The sequence below is a fragment of the Melanaphis sacchari genome, unplaced genomic scaffold (genome assembly GCF_002803265.2).
Source record: "Melanaphis sacchari strain LSU unplaced genomic scaffold, SCAv2.0 Contig93_pilon_pilon, whole genome shotgun sequence".
Taxonomy (NCBI): domain Eukaryota; kingdom Metazoa; phylum Arthropoda; class Insecta; order Hemiptera; family Aphididae; genus Melanaphis; species Melanaphis sacchari.
Genome location: NW_020271665.1, coordinates 568,396 through 586,531, shown reverse-complemented (window position 1 = coordinate 586,531; position 18,136 = coordinate 568,396). Strand labels below are relative to the sequence as shown.

Here is an 18,136-nt window from a genome sequence, read left to right as displayed (position 1 = left end):
CCATATGAACATTTTATATACAGCAAAAAAACTATATAGGTGTATCAATACATACTTCAAAAAAAAATATAATTGTAACGGTTATAAAATAAACGTCTCGTTAAAGTCACGGTGACAATTTAAAGATAAAAAAAAACGTCAGTCGAAATACAATAACTCGTGATGAGTATGATATACGTACGTATTATATCATCGTTTTTAAGTACTTAAATAAAATAGAAGAGGGTCTAGGGATAAATTGCTTACATACACAGTCTTCGTAAAGTAAACGACTCTCTTAGTTTTATTGTATAATGGATAAACTAAAACTTTTGCACTAATAGGTCTTTTGATATTATACGGCCGTAATTGTGCATTTAACATAATAACATAGTTATGTCGATACATTATAGTATTTGTTATACTTCGATGAATGTAAATATTATTCGACTCTATGCGAGAGAACTAAATTCCATGAATCATAATAATGCTCCTGTCAATTGATAACCCAATTGGAATACTTCCAAAAAATAATAATGATGATAACAATAAATAAAAAAAAAACATTAAAAACTAGACAACGGTTAGAACCTAAAGCTTATAATAAAAGAGAAATAAAAACATAATGGGTTTCTTTTTTTTTTTAAACAATAGATAAAGTAAATGCTACTTTTATGACTTCTTTAAAGAAAGATATTTGGAACTAAAACGCGAAAGTATTTGATAATAAAAGTTTTTAATAAGTGTATACAATTTTATTACGATTTGAAAAAAGTGTTTAGGTACAGAGTTTTACGATTCTAGGTAGACACTGACAAAACATGTTATCAATGAAATAAAATAAAACAAACATAATATAACACCAACAATAATGATGAATGATTAAATTGACTAAGTTAACTTTGATACAACTATTTTTGTGTATAACCGTATCGTGTTTTATTATTATTATTTTTTTTTTTTTTTTTTTTAGCATAAATGTTTATTGTAAAACAATTATTTACAGATTGTATATTTTAAAAATAACGTTAAAAAAATCGTCTAGGAATCAAGTACAGTTATGGATAAGATGTATATCATCTTTTATTTTTAAACCATATAACCAAAATACGAACCGCTTTAACCACTTCACCATTTTACCTAATTAAAATTAAATACATTTTGCCACAACTTTTACTTATATAATCAATCATCTTAACTACAGTATTATTAAAATTGTATATGTCCGTTAAAAATTTAAATTCTCAATATCAAGTACGTAATTGATTTTTCTGTGATTTATTTAGATATAGATTAAACTGTCACAATGATATAGTGAGAGTACCTGTAACCAATCGGTTTTTACTTTGTATTAAAAAACAATATCTGTCATTTTTAGAAAAAAAAAATTCCACAAAAACTATTTCAATTAAAATTGATTATTTTTATAACGATGATATAGATATAGGTTTCTGATTTAAAATGGCATCTAACTTGTCTCTGTGAACAAATCATACAAGTAGCACATACCTATCCATACTTGGGCGTGCGGAAATGGTACCAAATTAATTTATACTGAATTATTATGAATATTATGTTTCATTTATTCCAAGTTAAACTTAATCTAAAAATGTAAATTATCAGAAAACAATTTTTCAAAGATTTATAATAAGGTATATTATATTTTATTTAAATGAAATGTTAATAAATTTATGAAGAATTCCGGAAAACTTTGTTTTTTTTTTTTTATATTTAATTAAAATTTAAAAAATAATAATATATTTTGCCAACTTTCCGCCATAACCAACCGATGATAAATAAAAAGCAAACAGTACAGAGTTGAAAGCAAAAAATTTAAATAATTTAAAAATTAATTTCAAAGAACACACAAAATATAATGTATTATCTGCAATGTTCGAGATCTTTTTTATTATTTATAGGACGACGATTTCCAGTTTCCGCAAAAACAATAAATTAAAGTATCATACGACAATTTCTTGTCGTAAGTAATTAATTAACAAGCTAATTTTATTTATCTCGAACACGGAATATTTTATAACAATAATACAGTGCAGGTATAATCTATGACGTGCGTACTAATTAACATTTGTAACCCGGCCACCATAACAACAACATTACAATGTTCTGGTTTCTTATGCGCAAAACAAATAATAACATGAACAAATTTAATTTCACAAAGAAAAATTTCTCATTCTTTTTATTACGTACATATATATATATATATTTAGTTTAGTGCACGCTCTCTACGACGTATACAGTTAACAGCACACTGTAATAATTTTATTTTATTTTTATACGAGATAATAAATTAGTCGAGTAAGGTAGTATCTACTAAAAATATATTTGAAATAAAAAATAAAAATATAAGAAGACTTTCGTCAAGACTTATAGTTCAGTAGTTCCGTTTGTATATGAATATTATATAGGTAAAAAGAAAGTGAATAGTAACGTCGAAGTCGAACGCAGAACTCGCACGTACACGATATATTACTACCGTGTTTACGATTAAAATAATTATATTTTATTCTGAGGCAGCAATCGGCATCGATTCCAGTGTGTGCATAAGACTGTAACATCTATAGCACAGTATGTATCCTTTTACGAATCTTATCGTCATCTATCCATCAATACTGCACTTGCATAATCTCTCGGGAATTTCCATACGCGTATACACGGTTTATGCCTGTGACCAACTATGGTTTATCCGGCACACGACATTCGCTTATCCTACAAGTTATCGTTCCGCCGACTAAATTTGATTTTCCGCAAACACTTAGCAGTGAGTTATAGCTACTCGAACGATCACAGAGTACGATTTGGTCGTCTACCGCTGAAAACAGGATCACTCAACCGCGATCAATAAACATGATATTTTTAATTATTTGTGCATGTCTGTGTTCACCGTACGTCAGTATATAATGCGTAATCGTGAATAATTATTATACACTCATGGCTCATTTTTCCACGATTTACAAAATCAACAGTTTTGCTTTTATGAGTCTATTTGAATGCGTGGTAGAAATCTCAAAGTTAATCGACTTTTAACACGTGTTCATCCCGAACACGAATTGACTATTTCGTATTTCAATTAGCACATTATTAGGTGATATTTTTTTTTCCTTTATTTTTTGATACTATTGTAGGTACAATAATATTATTTTCATAATCGTATTATCGATTTAGAATAAATGAATATACAATGATATTATTGTCGCGTGGCAACAACATAGTCATTTAGTAGATATTGTATTTAAACATATTATAATAATCTTTTTTTACATTATCTTTATTTCATTTTATAAAATAATTAATAGATCAAAAATGTATGTACACATAATATGATCATATACCAAACTAAATCGTCAAGCCAAGATCATAGTATTATTATTTTTGGGAATTTTTATCCAAATAAAACTGTTGTCAAATATCCAAGTTAAGTATTTTCACGTATATTTTATTTTATTTTCGTTAGAAATTCGTAATCATCAGTATTATCGTATAATATCATCGCGATAAAAATAATATTAGCTATTTATAAAAGTGTAATAATAGAATACCGTAAATAGAGTACAGTAAAAACATCTACTTCATAACGAATGTACCGTTCAGCACACCAAAATCGTCCATTTGAAACTTATTCAATCACCAAATATTCAGATTTAATTGAATAAACTAAATCAATTGAAATGTACTGGGCTGGCCGAGACAAAGCGAAAATTTGAATCAGAAAATTGAACACTGACGAATGAAAGTGGTATATAAATATTCAATATGTGGTTATTTTTTTTTAATAAATAAAACTCTATAATCTAAAAACAATATTTTTTCGGAAATCCCATATTATTATATTCGATTACAAAAACGCAATGATAATATCGTTATTCATCGCACTCCCATACAGATAACGATTGTGTACCTAGATTACAATGACAATTTTGAGTTTTGACTACCGTTGTGATGGGTGCAACACGATTGGGAATGTTTTACCTTTTTTATAATACGATTTCAAACGAATGTCACTTGTCAAAAAAATTGTTTTTAAAGTCAAAAAACGAACGATTACGAACGTTTTTATAGGTTACGTTGCCAAATTTATAATTTCTTAGTATGTTTTATTTTGTTAGGGAATTCAATTAAATTTTTTTTATAAATAAAAACTCTTCGATATTAATAATATAATGTTACATTATAGGCTATAGCTATGTTAAAAACTAAAATAAAATTATATGAAATAATATGAAGTGTTTAAACTTCTAATTAATTAAAATAATTTCGAAGTATAAATATTAATAATACTGTTGCATAATGTATACATAAAAAAAAAATTTCCTAGTTAAAAATTTCTAATTTTTTGTAAATATAAAATTAGATCCTTGTGAATTTTATAAATTATAATCATTATAATGTTTTAATGTTAATTCAATTTTAGATTTATTTTTTCTGGCCATAAGGTTATGTGAATTGTTTTGAAAGCGTAATAGCAGAAAACGCTTATACCTACCATTTAATTATTTTAAAAGTTTTTAATTGACTAACACCAAATCTGGCAACACCGCACGATTAAAGGCAGGTAAAAACGTTCCCAATCGAGTTACGGGGAAAGGTCCGTTCACAATCGTACATCACCCGTTGCAATAGTTTCTTTGGCATGTGACGGTCAAAAGAGGCATAATGTCAGGTTTTGACATTCTAATCTATAAAAAAAAGACATTAATTTATTTTTGGTAAACATACCTACCATTACAGCGATAAATCACAATTATTATCTTTTCGAGGCGTAAGAATCGATCATTATGGGTCACACGGTGTGTTATTAAAACCGAAACACGCGTCAAAACTGTGGGTTAATAGCGTCAAAAATACACCCCCCGACCAACGACTGGGGCCCCGAAGGTTTTTTCGCTCTGATAACGACATTTCCTGTGTTTTTTAGGAGCGACCGAGTTGTTGCAAATGACGCGGCCGGTCACGCAACACTTGCAGCAGCACCAGCAGCAGCACCAACAGCAGCACCAAACGCAGCACCAACAACCGCACTCGATACTGAAAAAACCTCCGGTCCCGGTGGTGGCCACCCTGAACGGCACGCAGCCACCGACCGACCCCGGTGGAGCGAGCGGGCCCGCGACCACCGGCGGCGTGCCCAGGGGGGCCGCGGCGCAACCGCCGCCCGCCGAATTCGCCGACGTCGCGGCCCATAGTGCTATCACCGCGGCGGCAGCATCGTGACGGCATCGCGTGCGTCCACGCTGCCCGGCCCTGCCAAGCCGCGCCGAAGTGCCCGCGGCCGGAACACCATCACCACGGCGGCGGCGGTGGCGGTCATCACCACCAGCAGCACGCATCGGACCATCAGAGGCACGCGGCCGTTCGGTCCGGGCCTGCCGGCCTGCACGTGTTCCGGTCCGGTGGCCGGCGGCGGGCCCGCGCCGTCGTCGCAGTACCACGCGCACGCGTCCTCGTCCAACCCTGGCCGGACGTGGCCCCGGAACCGTGCACCAAGACGGCGGCCGTCGAGGAACTGCACGTGTGACAGTCGAACCGCGGCCACCGCCGGTCTTCCGACACGGAAATCGACCGGTTGGCCAACGACCTGACCAGGATATGCGACCAGCTCCGCGAATCGTCCGGCGCCGGCGGCGGCGGTGACGGTGGCGTGGGCGGGGACGGCGGTGGTGGCGGCGGTAGCGGTGGCGGTGACCTGTTCTACTTATGACATTACTTAACGTTCGACGCTATGCAATTCCGCGTGAACGCGCACACGCGAGATGACACACGCTAAAGAGGACGTCTCTGTACATATTATTATGATTATTATTATTATTATTATTATAAATTATAATATTATATTCAAATTATTATATTACTATGTTACGTATTGTAATTACTATTGATAACGATAATGATATTGTTTTTGAATGTGTTTAAGATAAAAATTAAATGTTTTCTCGGTTGTTCCTCGTCGGATCCTCCGTCAAACCCCACCCTACTATCCGTTCACCACCATATTCACCTCACCGCCGACGTCCTCTATCCTTCGACTTGTATTAATAACGTTGCAATTATAATTATTATAATTATTATTATTATTACCTTTATTATTGTTTTGTAATCGATATTTTTAACGGTCATTATTGATTTGGGGTTTTGTTCACGTGAAATGTTTTTAGTGTTATTATTATAATAATTATTGTTATGCCGTTGGCCGTTAATAATTATTCTAGTTACCAAAAAAATAATTTGTTGAAATTGTTTTATTATTGCTGTTGTCTTACACGTTTCACATTTATGTGTTTTAACGAAATCTTCGTTTTCCAATGACATTATTTGACTTTCCGGCAACCCGGCGATATGGTTTCACCAAAAATTATACAACTATATTATCGCACCTGCCGAAAGTAAATAAATAGATTAACCTAACCGGTAACATGCTGAACAGATTACGCATAGTAGACAGATAAACGTTCTCGAGAGTCTCGCACGAGCAGTCAAAATTAACGTTAAACTTACCGTGACACGCATTATAATTCTTCATAATTCATTAATAAGAAACATGACTTATCTTAAAATTGATTGTGACTCACAAGTTTCACGAGATTTTGTTTTCATCTTCAATTTTGCATTATTTTAGTGAAAAAAAAAAAAAAATCATAAGCCATAAGGGTGTAGAAATTCGTTGTTAGAATTCCGTGTTATTGTGAACGCATAAGAATGTAGTAATTTTTTTTTTTATGCATTCCAGAAACACTTTCTATATTGTAAAATTCAATTTGATAACGGATAGTTTAAATGATTTGATATAAAATGTACTGGAGGTAATAGAAAAAAAACTTACGAAAATTGCGTGCCGGAATAATGTTTGAAACTTCGTGAGTCTAAACCGGGTATAGAATTTACTTTTTATTAAAAGTTTACCAAAATGAGACAAAAACAAACGAATAATTTTATTTATTTGGATCTTATTATTATGCGTATCGTAAAAGTTTAAAACAAAATATGATTTGTTCCAAGCTTATGCAAATTCTATTCTCTTTAACTATATACGATATGAAATATTGTATAATTTGTTATATGTAAACACTACATAGCAATTTGTTGTCGGAATAATAACGTCATTGAAAAACGAATACGCCTACACTCGAGTTGTACACTGCTCACGAAAAAAAATTGATTGAATATTAAATAATGTTATTTGATATTATAAGATTAAATATTAAACGTGAATATTGTGACGATAGAATGTATTAGAAAAATATACTATGTAAATCGATACCAATTACCACGGTTAATGTTGTACACTTCTAATCCCGATAAGTCCTCTATCGAAGTCAATTGTGACCGAAAAATAAATAAATACACAAAATTAATGATGATATTATATTAATTATATAATATTGATAGTGATGTTCCACCGGAAGACAGATGAGTTTCGGGTTGCAAGCTTCTAAGAAAATAATTTTATTGTCGATGGTATTTTTTTTAATTTAATAATTTTCAAAATATTTCCATAGCAATAAAACATTATTATCAAAACCTTATTTTGCATGCAATAATTTTAAAATTTCTTCTGCTACATTACAACCACCTTTTCCGTTTCGGTAGACAAGCACAGCATATTATACATTATGTTAACTATGTATTTTTATAAACGCGTTTGTAAATTGGCCATGGCGGCCAATCACCAGTAATCACCATGGTGGTTAGGTTACATTTCAAGAAACAGTCGTCTTCTGTAACAAACTGCACGATACATAGGATTACAAATTTTAATTTTAGAATTTCTTTTCTTTAAGTGTCGTTTAATTATAATACTAATATGCACTCTCCATCAATACCGATTATTTTTTTTTCGTTTCTTATAAATATCTCTAAATTATTTTGCAAGAAACACATTACAATGAAATGGTTAAATCATATTAAACAAAACAATAACAATTTGGTTTATAATAAGTAGCCGTTAACGTTTTTATTTAAACTCACTGATAAACCGTGGAACAACCCTAAACATATTATAATTATCACTGTTAATATTGTGTATTATATTATTATTATCTTATTCGTTTGTTAAAACGGGGTATCTAAAATATATACGAGTTACCAAAACATAATTTATAAAACAAAACGAAATTTTGTGTGCTCGTCAATTCGTCTTTACATTCATTCTTATTACCACATAATATATTATCATATTTGAATAGTAAAAAATCAATGTGTGTAAATATTTATGTATTTGTTATATATATAATACAATATTATTAACTTGTTAAAAATTAAATATATACCACATATAAATTCCACATAAGCTTACCTACATATTATATTTTATTATAATTTGTCGAGACCCATACAGACAACCATGAGGAAGGAAGGAAGACTTTTTAATTAAAACAGAAAATACTTACAGCAAAATGCTTATAATAATTATTATAGCCGTTTAGAATTTTTAGTAAATTTCATCTTGTATATTTTACAATTATTATTAATCAATAATTTTTATACAATATTCTAAATATATATATGATTTCTGTGTGCCTACAGCATAACTTGCCGCTATTTATGTCATTATATTACTTTTGTTTGTGACAAAATAATTAAAATTTATACAGTCTCTAGCGATCAAAATATGCTATAAACCTACTGCAGACCTTAAACAAATAGCGACAATTATTATTATAATTATCATTATTATTATTTTGAATATTTGGATATTTTCTCGTTGTTTATGAACCATGTTGTTTATTAACAGTATGTAAAAATATATATTCATATTTATATATATTAAAATAATTATTAAATATTAATATCCATGATTATATTTTTAGTCTATTGTTTCATTAATACTGTACAGGTACGAGTTCTTTTGTATAAACATTATTTTTTACTAATGGATTTTAACGAATAAGATCATTGTGAAATAAGAAATAAAATTATTGTGTTTTGTTAATAAACTGAATTATTACTCAACGTTGACATCTCTGTAAATATGTAGTTCCTTTAATACTTAAAATAATATTGCATATCACGCTAATTAATGTAGTCTTTCTAACGATCGATACCTATTGGTTTAAAATGGTTCAAAATTAAACAAATTTATTTGTTAAAAATACCTTAAAAATACCTAATTGAAATTTTTAAAAAAAAAAAACACAAAATATCTTCTGATTACATTTATATATATATATATATATATATGTATACATAATACAAATTTTAAAATAGTATTTTCAATTATTGACATTTAAATACAATATCTATATATGTATTATGTAATGTATGTAAGCAAAACATATTTCTGGTCAATATAAAAATAATAATTATTGTTCAACATATTATTATCATGTTAAAATTAATATGTGCTAAAATTTGTATATTACTTATTGAAATATACATTATTGTGATTAAGTCTTATTATAATAAAATATAAGAAATTTTAAACAAAAAAGGTAGGTAAGCGAGTACCGCTTGCTGTACAATACGTGTCGAGTGGATTAAATATTAATAAATAATTAATATCAATCTAAATATTTTAACTATTTTTTTAATTATTATTGTAATAGATGTGAACAATTTGAATTCAATAACGTATCTTTGTATACGGAAAATAAATTTCAGCAGAAACAGTCTATCAACCTATATTACTAAGTGATGTATTTTTTTTTCTTGATATAGCTATTGAAATAATTTATTTTACTTTTAATATTATAGAAGGTTGATATATTTTTTCGAAAATAGATATTGAATTTATTATATTATTAGCATATAATTATTATAATAATATGTATTTATACCATACATCAACTTTTATAACAACAATTTGATAATATCTTTCTGTTAATAGTATTAATACCATAAAATAATAAAAATAGATTAACCGCCTTAGTAAATGGATTATATTTAAAAATAAAATAAAAATCTAATTTTATATACTACAATTTCTATGCCTATAAATAGCTCAAAATAGTTAAAATATTATGAACATTTTATCGTAAATAAAAAATGAAATCTGTTTTTGATCTCTTTAAGTTATAAACTAGAAAACTAGATCCAATTTTATATCTAAAAACCATCACTATTTTATTTTTTTAAATTGAAGCATTTTATTGATTATTTATTGTGTACTTCTCCAAAAAAAAAAAAATAAAAAAACACGTCCTATAATGATCAAATCATTTTTCTCAAAATCTAAAAAAGAATCAACAAAAAAAAGACAAAACGAAAACCAATATAAAACATTTTTTTTATCCATAATAATATTAATTTTAAAAGAAAAAGAAATAGTAAACATCAAATAACACTAAATGTGTTCTAAAATTCGGTCTTTAATTGTTTCTTGAAATTTATTATAGTGATGTACATTTTAAATACTATCTCATAATAATAAATACCTATTTCAATCAATGGCTTGATCATAACTGTCTTATTATATTAAATTAATCAGGTATTATAACAATTAACTAATTAAATGTTTACTGACAGTATAAACTAATAATAACTAACATCAACGAACTTATACTATGATGATTTACGTATGTATGAATGCAACAGTTATGTATTGTTCTTGGCTTAAGCAAGTGCAAACAAAATCCTCCAGTGAATAGTTAAAATTTTAAGTAGATCGAAATTCCTATTAATATGAACTAAATAATTTTCAAATTAATCCGAAACTGACAGATATGTTTCACTTGAATTCACCGTTATTTTTAAAACTGCTCCGGGATAAAAATCTGATCATGCCATTATGATTTATATTATTTTAATATTGTTCAAAAATTTGCTTAATATTTAAAACTGTAATTGTTTAAATTCTTTAAATAACCAGAAATATTATAGAAATATTAATTTGCAAAAGCTATCTTATTATTATTTCTTATTAATACATTTTTTTCCGACTTGTGTATAATTTAATTATTTTAATTTGTACTCGTGTGTAAAAACTTAGTAAATAAAATAATAGGCTCCACGTAAGTTGTTCTTATAGAAAATAAAAAGTACCTATCAAAAATATATAACAATGAAAGTTTTTTTATAAGCATTCAAAATGTTTATAAGTTTAAATTTGTCCATTCAAAACATGAAAATTTGCAAATTATTTTCAAGTTAAACATTTATTACATTTTTTAAATTTAAATCAAAGTTTGAAAACTTAACACAAGATTTTTCATTTATTTCCATACAAAAGTTAAAAAAAAAAAAATACTGATTATATTTGCACAATTATTTTTCTCCGAACAACTTAAGTTAAGATTTTGAGGACCTTGACTCATTAAACAGTTTTTATATTTTATTTTAACTCTTAAAATATAAATTTCAGAAATTTGAAACATTCCAATATTATCTAAATTATCATTTTCTACACTTAATGGCATCTTCAAAATATTTAGTTTAATTCTATAGGAATTTGTAATTTGTAATTTATTTACATTTTTAACTAAAAAACTAGTTACTTTGCATCTATACAATTTGTTTAAAATAATAAATACTGTTAATATAATAAATTTAATTCTACTAAAATGTGTTAAATTAATTTTAAAATAAATTTCTATAGTAATAATTTAAATATATCATAAAATATACTTAGTCACATAAGCTGAAAATTATTTTGATTAAATAATAGTAAATTATGCAATTATTTATCATTTAATTAAAATTGAGCAGATTTATAACAATGACTAACTGAATATCGATATTCATTCAAGTCAAACGATTTGACATCTACTGAGTAATATCTACCATATTTTTAAAATTTACTCGTTTTTAATTTTCGGGATAACAAATTGTCATAGATTATAGTCTATAATTTGAATTAGAACGTATTTTTATTATTTTAATGCATTTACCTATAGATACACTTAAACCACTTTCCATTTTTTTTTTTTTTTTTTTTTTTTTTATATTGTATCAAAGTTCTTTAAATTTATATCCATTTATACAATTTTCATACTTATGCTCAGAGCTTGAAAACAACGTTATAGTTATAGCGTTGTATTTGACAAAACAACAATTGAAATTTGTAAACGTAATTATAAAGGAAAATGATAAACATAAATAATTAAATAACACAAAACAAAATATAACGATTAACAAAATATATTATGATATATTATCATTAAACAAAACATACGCAAAACGTTATTGACTATAACTAATAATAATAATAATAATATTAATAACGATTAGTGATGACCTGATAATATTGTACATTTGTACCTTCTATAGTCTATTCAGAATAAAAATGCAAATGTTGAATAACGTTTTAGTATTGAATAACGATAAATGAAAATGTTAAATAAACGTTTTAATATTGAATAACGTAAAAATTGTGCAACGTTTTAATAATTGTTAGTAACGTAAAATGAGTTTTTTTTTTTAATTCAAGCCTATTATCTTTGTAATCTCTAAAAAATCAAATGATTAATCATTAATTAATTGAATCAAAGTTAATCATTTATTAAATTAAAAAAAAATATATATATATATATACATACTACGATATACAGCTTCTACTATACAATATAATTATATATTTAATTATATTTTTAAAAAAAAATTAACGCATTTTTCTTGTCGATAGTGGTTCTTTAGACATTATATTTATAATATTGATGCAGTTATATCAGATTTTTTAAATTAATTATTTACATTATAATAATCAATTGCTTATGAAGTATATGTACATTATGTACACGATGCATGATTTTACAAGCTATGAGGTATTGTACATCGTACGTATTTAAATAACAACTAGCTGAACTACTAATATTAATGTGGCGATTGTACAATCGTTTAATCATATAACTGTTTTTTATACATTTTTAAAATCAGGATTAGTCTTCTTATACTAGATTTTTTATTGTCCTTCAGGTATTTAAATCTAACAGCGAGTCTTGATAAAAAGTAATAACCAATCGAAGCTGATATTTTAATTTGTATTGATAAAAATACTTTATCATTATTAATTATTATCTAAATTCTAATCTAAACTACAATTATAGAATATCATAAATAAATAAAAAATACGCATTACCTATAACAGTATCTATAAGGTTAGATTAACCTCACCACATTTTAGTATTGAGACAATTGTCTCAAAAAAATCCATTTCGCGCCACCACTAAATTTATTATTACATTGAGTTATGTTTAACCTAAAGTAACTAGCAGAGTCCTGGCAGTAGTATCATAATATAATTTGTAAATAGTCGGTGTCTATACGCAAAGTTACGACGGCCGTGCTAATTCTACATTCGACCGCATGCTTGAATTTAACGGTTACAGCCTACATCCATACAACCTACGATGTATGAACTAATTACTTATATTAATATTTTAGAAAATTAAAATTATGTTTTATAATTATTGTGATTAAATTAAATTTAAAAAATATATAAGTATACAACTTGTTATCCATACCAAAACTTTAATTTAAAAATGTAGTTTTAATTAAAAATTGAACAACAATAAATAATTACAATATGGAAGGTACCTAATAATCTACTAAAACAAAATGAAACTGCTTATTATTTGTTATAAAACAATCTTTGAAAATCATAAGTACAAAAACCTAAATACTGTTTTGGGAAACTAACAATAGTTTCTATAACAAAAGACATTCAACAAAGACGAAAATCTCATTATTATTATTATCATCATAATCATCATCATTATCATCATTATTATTATCATTATTATAAAGTAAATTTGGTTTAAAACATAGGAGGTAATACCTCACAATGTTTAAAACTAATGAGGAATTTAAACTCTGAAATAGTAGTTGAATCTTAATATCTACTTTCAAAATAGAATTTATATAACCTCACACCATGTACATGTTATTTTATACCTACTATAATATTTAATGTCGTTTAAATTGTATTCATTTATTTATTTATTTATTTTTTTTGTTATAGATATGAATCTCATATGCATTTTATATAAGTTAGTTCATGTGATCGTTTTAAAAGAGCTAAAAGCTCCTTTTGTCAAGAGTACTTGAAAGGAAATTATTTTAATGCGTAATGCTATATCCCTATTATGTTTGAATGAGTAATAAATAAACATTTGAGTAAATAGTCTTTTGAAATAATGAAAAAATAATCCTGATGATACGAAAAAATTCAAAATTCTTATCAGAAGAGTGCCGATTAAGAATGATGGGCTATTATTGAATTCAAACTAAAATGATTCAAAATTAAGATTTACTACCAATAAAGTCTTAATTATTTTACTGATAGTCATATATTCATGTATTGATTTTATGAAATAGTAAACATCAAATGCAGTTTGAAAGTTGAAGAAATTGTAAAAAGACTAATTGTGTAGGCTTACACAACAATAGTTTTTCAAAAGTTATAAATCAAATGTATAAATAATCAACAGAAATTGGGCACAATTTTGGGAACGCTAACAAATATTTTTGTAACCATAAAAGTCCACTTTTGACAGATCATGAAGTCTTACAAATCATACCTTAAGATAAGAATATTATATTACAAGTAGCATAAAATATATTTTTGATTTCCTTAAATTTATTTGTATATAATTTATTCTGATTTATTCTTAAAAACTCCTATGACTAATTAAGATTTATTGAAAAATGTTGATCATATTATAATGTGCTCATAATGTAAAAAAACATCTGATCGTTTTAAACCACTCAATTCTTACTATTTAAAAATTAATGATTTATCAGGAATGAATTTTGGTTGTAAGCACTTATTTAACACATAATTCAACATATCCATAGATAAATTATTATATTACCTCAAGTGTAATCATTATATTATAATAATAATAAATATTAAATAGTATCTAGTCATTGAGACCATTGTTTGTAAAAAATAAAACAATAACGAATCAGTTACAACTGATTCTAATAATTAAATTACAAAACTAGGAGGTATTTTCTACTATTTAATTACATTTTTTATTTTTCATTTTTAATCGTTTACATTTTATTAATATACTATATAAACAGATTAAAAAACAACAGATAACATGAGCGTTCTTAATCATTTATGTACAAAGTATAAAATCATACCTACTTAAAAAATAAACAAAAGAGAAAAAATATTCAGTATAATAACAACTTTAAAATTTTCAATTTGGCTAAATAATAAAATAAAAATAAAACAAAAATAAATATTAGACAATAATGTTAATACTTGAATAAAAAATAATATAATTTCACAATGATATGAGTACCTAGCTATTACTTTTTTAAATTTTAAATGTCCTTTAGTAGGTATCATAACACTTTATAACTTAAACACGTGACAATTTACAGTGTCGGATTGACATAAATACTTTATGAACCATGGTACTAGTTACCAAGGATTTTATGGTAAATAATAATATTTAAGACAAGACTAACGTCAACTTTTTCATATCGCTTGTACGGTTTAGGTCATATTGTATTATATTTAATATATAATACAAAACAAAATTGTAAATATTATTTACATTAAAAAAAAAAAAACTTAATGCTTTTAACATAAAAAAAAAAAGAAAACGGTTTAAACGTTAAAAAATAGTAGTTCATTTTAACAATATTAATAATATTATGTTTATATTTATTATGTGCACAAAAACAGCATTGGGATTGTCGCAGGAGACATTGCTTACATTTACAGGAGCAAATTTATTGCTTAAATACGACATTCTTATTTACATTCATTATGATTCAATGATATTATTGCAACGAAAAAAAATATATATGTACAAACTACAGTATATTATATTTATGTATGTAGTAATAATAATATCATATTGTAGTACGTTAAATATAACATTATGAATTATCATATTATTTTTTCTTATAAATATAAATATTCACAAGCATTATAATATGAGATACTCGTAGTCACATGGATTTACATACGTAATAATAATTATAATATCAGTAATAATAATAATAATAATAATAATAATATAATACAATATAATTAATATAATAATAATCGTATAATGTACATGGGACAGATAGCGGTCTTCAGGTCTTCTTATTTTCCGGAAGAGGACGATGAGGATAATCGACTTTGGGCGTTTCGTTTATGGCCTCTTAAGCACCTATAAGATCAATCGTTTACCGTAATCCTGTAAAAATAAATGTTATTAGAAAATAATCATATTAATATTGCATTATAAGCTAAAAGCTCGCCGACAACTGTGGAGACTGTGGAGAGTGATATTCGAACAAGATGAAATCAGACATCTTCGTGATACGTAAAATGGTGACAAGTTAATAATTATTACTAATTATTCATTGGGTACTAATCGTCAAATTTTCATCCGATGGCATAAATATGTAACTGACTTTTTTGTTTAAAAGAGAGTGAGTGAAGGCAGCTATTTAATGATGTAAACGCGTCTATTTCTTTATTTTCCTGTTCGACGTTAGCACCCGACCGCCAAAAATGTAACCTATAGCAGACCTATTTAAACCAATATACCTAATAGGTTACATAATAGGTACTATTATATTAGGTACCTAACATAACAGACCATTGCACGGCACGGCAATCACAAACTATGAATTTCCAGAAATTGACTGTTAAGTTTAGAAAATTTAAAGCTTTTACACAACGACTGTCTTCGTCTTTATATTGCAGAGTGATATTATAGAACAGTAAAAGATGAAATCGCTGCAATAACGACCTCGCGTAAGACATTCGTCGACGCTTTTCAATCGGTTTTTAAAATCGTGCACTTTTTAACGGCGTAACCGCTAGATTTATCTCGAAATCTCAAACACTAACTGAACACCATAAACGACGACAATAACGGAAATAAATACGAAATTTACCACCGCCGAAGTCATATAGGTACGCGCGTTCGTCGCCACGTATTCTGCCACTGCGCGACATTGATTCAAACTTACTTTCAGTGTTGGTGCCGACACTCGTAACTGCGATTATATTCGTTGTCCCATCCGGCATCCGGTGCGAGACATACGTCGTCGTTGCCGCATTCGTTTCGTATGCACACGTCGATCGACTGCTACTGAGCTGGTGTCGGCGAGACACCGGCTAATGGCTGTTTTGCGTCGGATTGAAACACCACGGCCACTGAAAAACGATAACAAAAAATACATTAATATAGGCCTCAGTGATGATGTGATTGGACCTATGTCCCACTATTGTTGTGGGAGGTGGTTCACATCTAGTGGTTTCACATAGTTTGTTTGTCAATTCATAGACTTTTTCCTACGCGCTATTCAAATCCATCAAAAAACCGTTTCACTACTATTATAATATATTGACAATAGACAGCGATGAAGAATATACTCGGGACAGCTGTAGAGTTGAATCATTTGCTACAAATCAAATTAGGACGCAGATCAAAGTTAATAAACGAAAATCTATTTGATGTATAATCGTTATTGTTGATTGCCGTATGCCACACATTTTATAATACATCATAGAATAGACGGAAAACGCAGACGGTACTCTGCGATGTATATATTATATTATATTTATACGAGTGGGCTTTAAATTAAAAACGAAAATTGTGTACATAATTACATTCGTATTGATTTTATCCGACAACAAACAAACGGGAATTCAATTACTGTGCCCGGGTCCCCTCTACTTATTAAAGTACTATATCTGCGTACATAGATCAATATAATATTATGTATACATTTTTACATGGCGACCGTCTCGCGCGGACTCTGTGCAGACCCTACACAACAAAACTTGTACATCATATTATAACAATGAAATATTGTTGCAGCTCAAACACGAATTTAAGTATACGTTATTTACTTTTATTTTTCTTGTACGTAACGACATTTAAACATCGCTATTTTATATTTATTATAACGTCTGGCACGCGAGACATTTTTCACGAGATTTTAATAATGTATAATATTAATATTGTACAAAACGAGATCAAGCTCGGCCGATTAAATAGTCCCTAAATTATGCATTTTAAAACGACCGTTTCCCGCCACTAATAATTTTAGCGATAATGTGTTCGTCGCATTATAAAAATGTCACTTTATCAGGAAAGCCGTAGTTCAGCAAGACGATTACGGGTGTGCAGATAAGAAGTAACTACGACGAAGCATTCGAGTGGAATACATTACAAAATTCGAAGGAAAACCTGTATTATTATTATTATTATTATTATTATTATTGCACTAGCGTTTTTCCATTGAT

At 27.8% G+C, this 18,136-nt stretch overlaps 1 protein-coding gene and 1 pseudogene across 2 annotated transcripts in view; one reads left to right on the top strand and one right to left on the bottom strand.

The window, feature by feature from the left end:
- Positions 1–8,222, top strand: part of LOC112603025 — a 134,709-nt pseudogene extending 126,487 nt beyond the window's left edge.
- Positions 8,223–15,759: 7,537 nt separating this feature from the next.
- LOC112603001 (putative mediator of RNA polymerase II transcription subunit 29) overlaps positions 15,760–18,136 on the bottom strand; it is a 100,172-nt gene continuing 97,795 nt past the window's right edge. The window contains exons 12-13 of one of the 2 annotated variants that reach the window (XM_025351399.1): positions 16,855–17,041; positions 15,760–16,070 (exon numbers count right to left, since the gene is read on the bottom strand). In XM_025351399.1, the coding sequence (XP_025207184.1) occupies positions 17,003–17,041 (39 nt within the window). In that variant the 3' untranslated portion in view covers positions 15,760–16,070; positions 16,855–17,002. Of the gene's footprint in view, positions 16,071–16,854; positions 17,042–18,136 lie in introns of those variants that run through there. The other variant, XM_025351398.1, reaches the window with a different exon arrangement.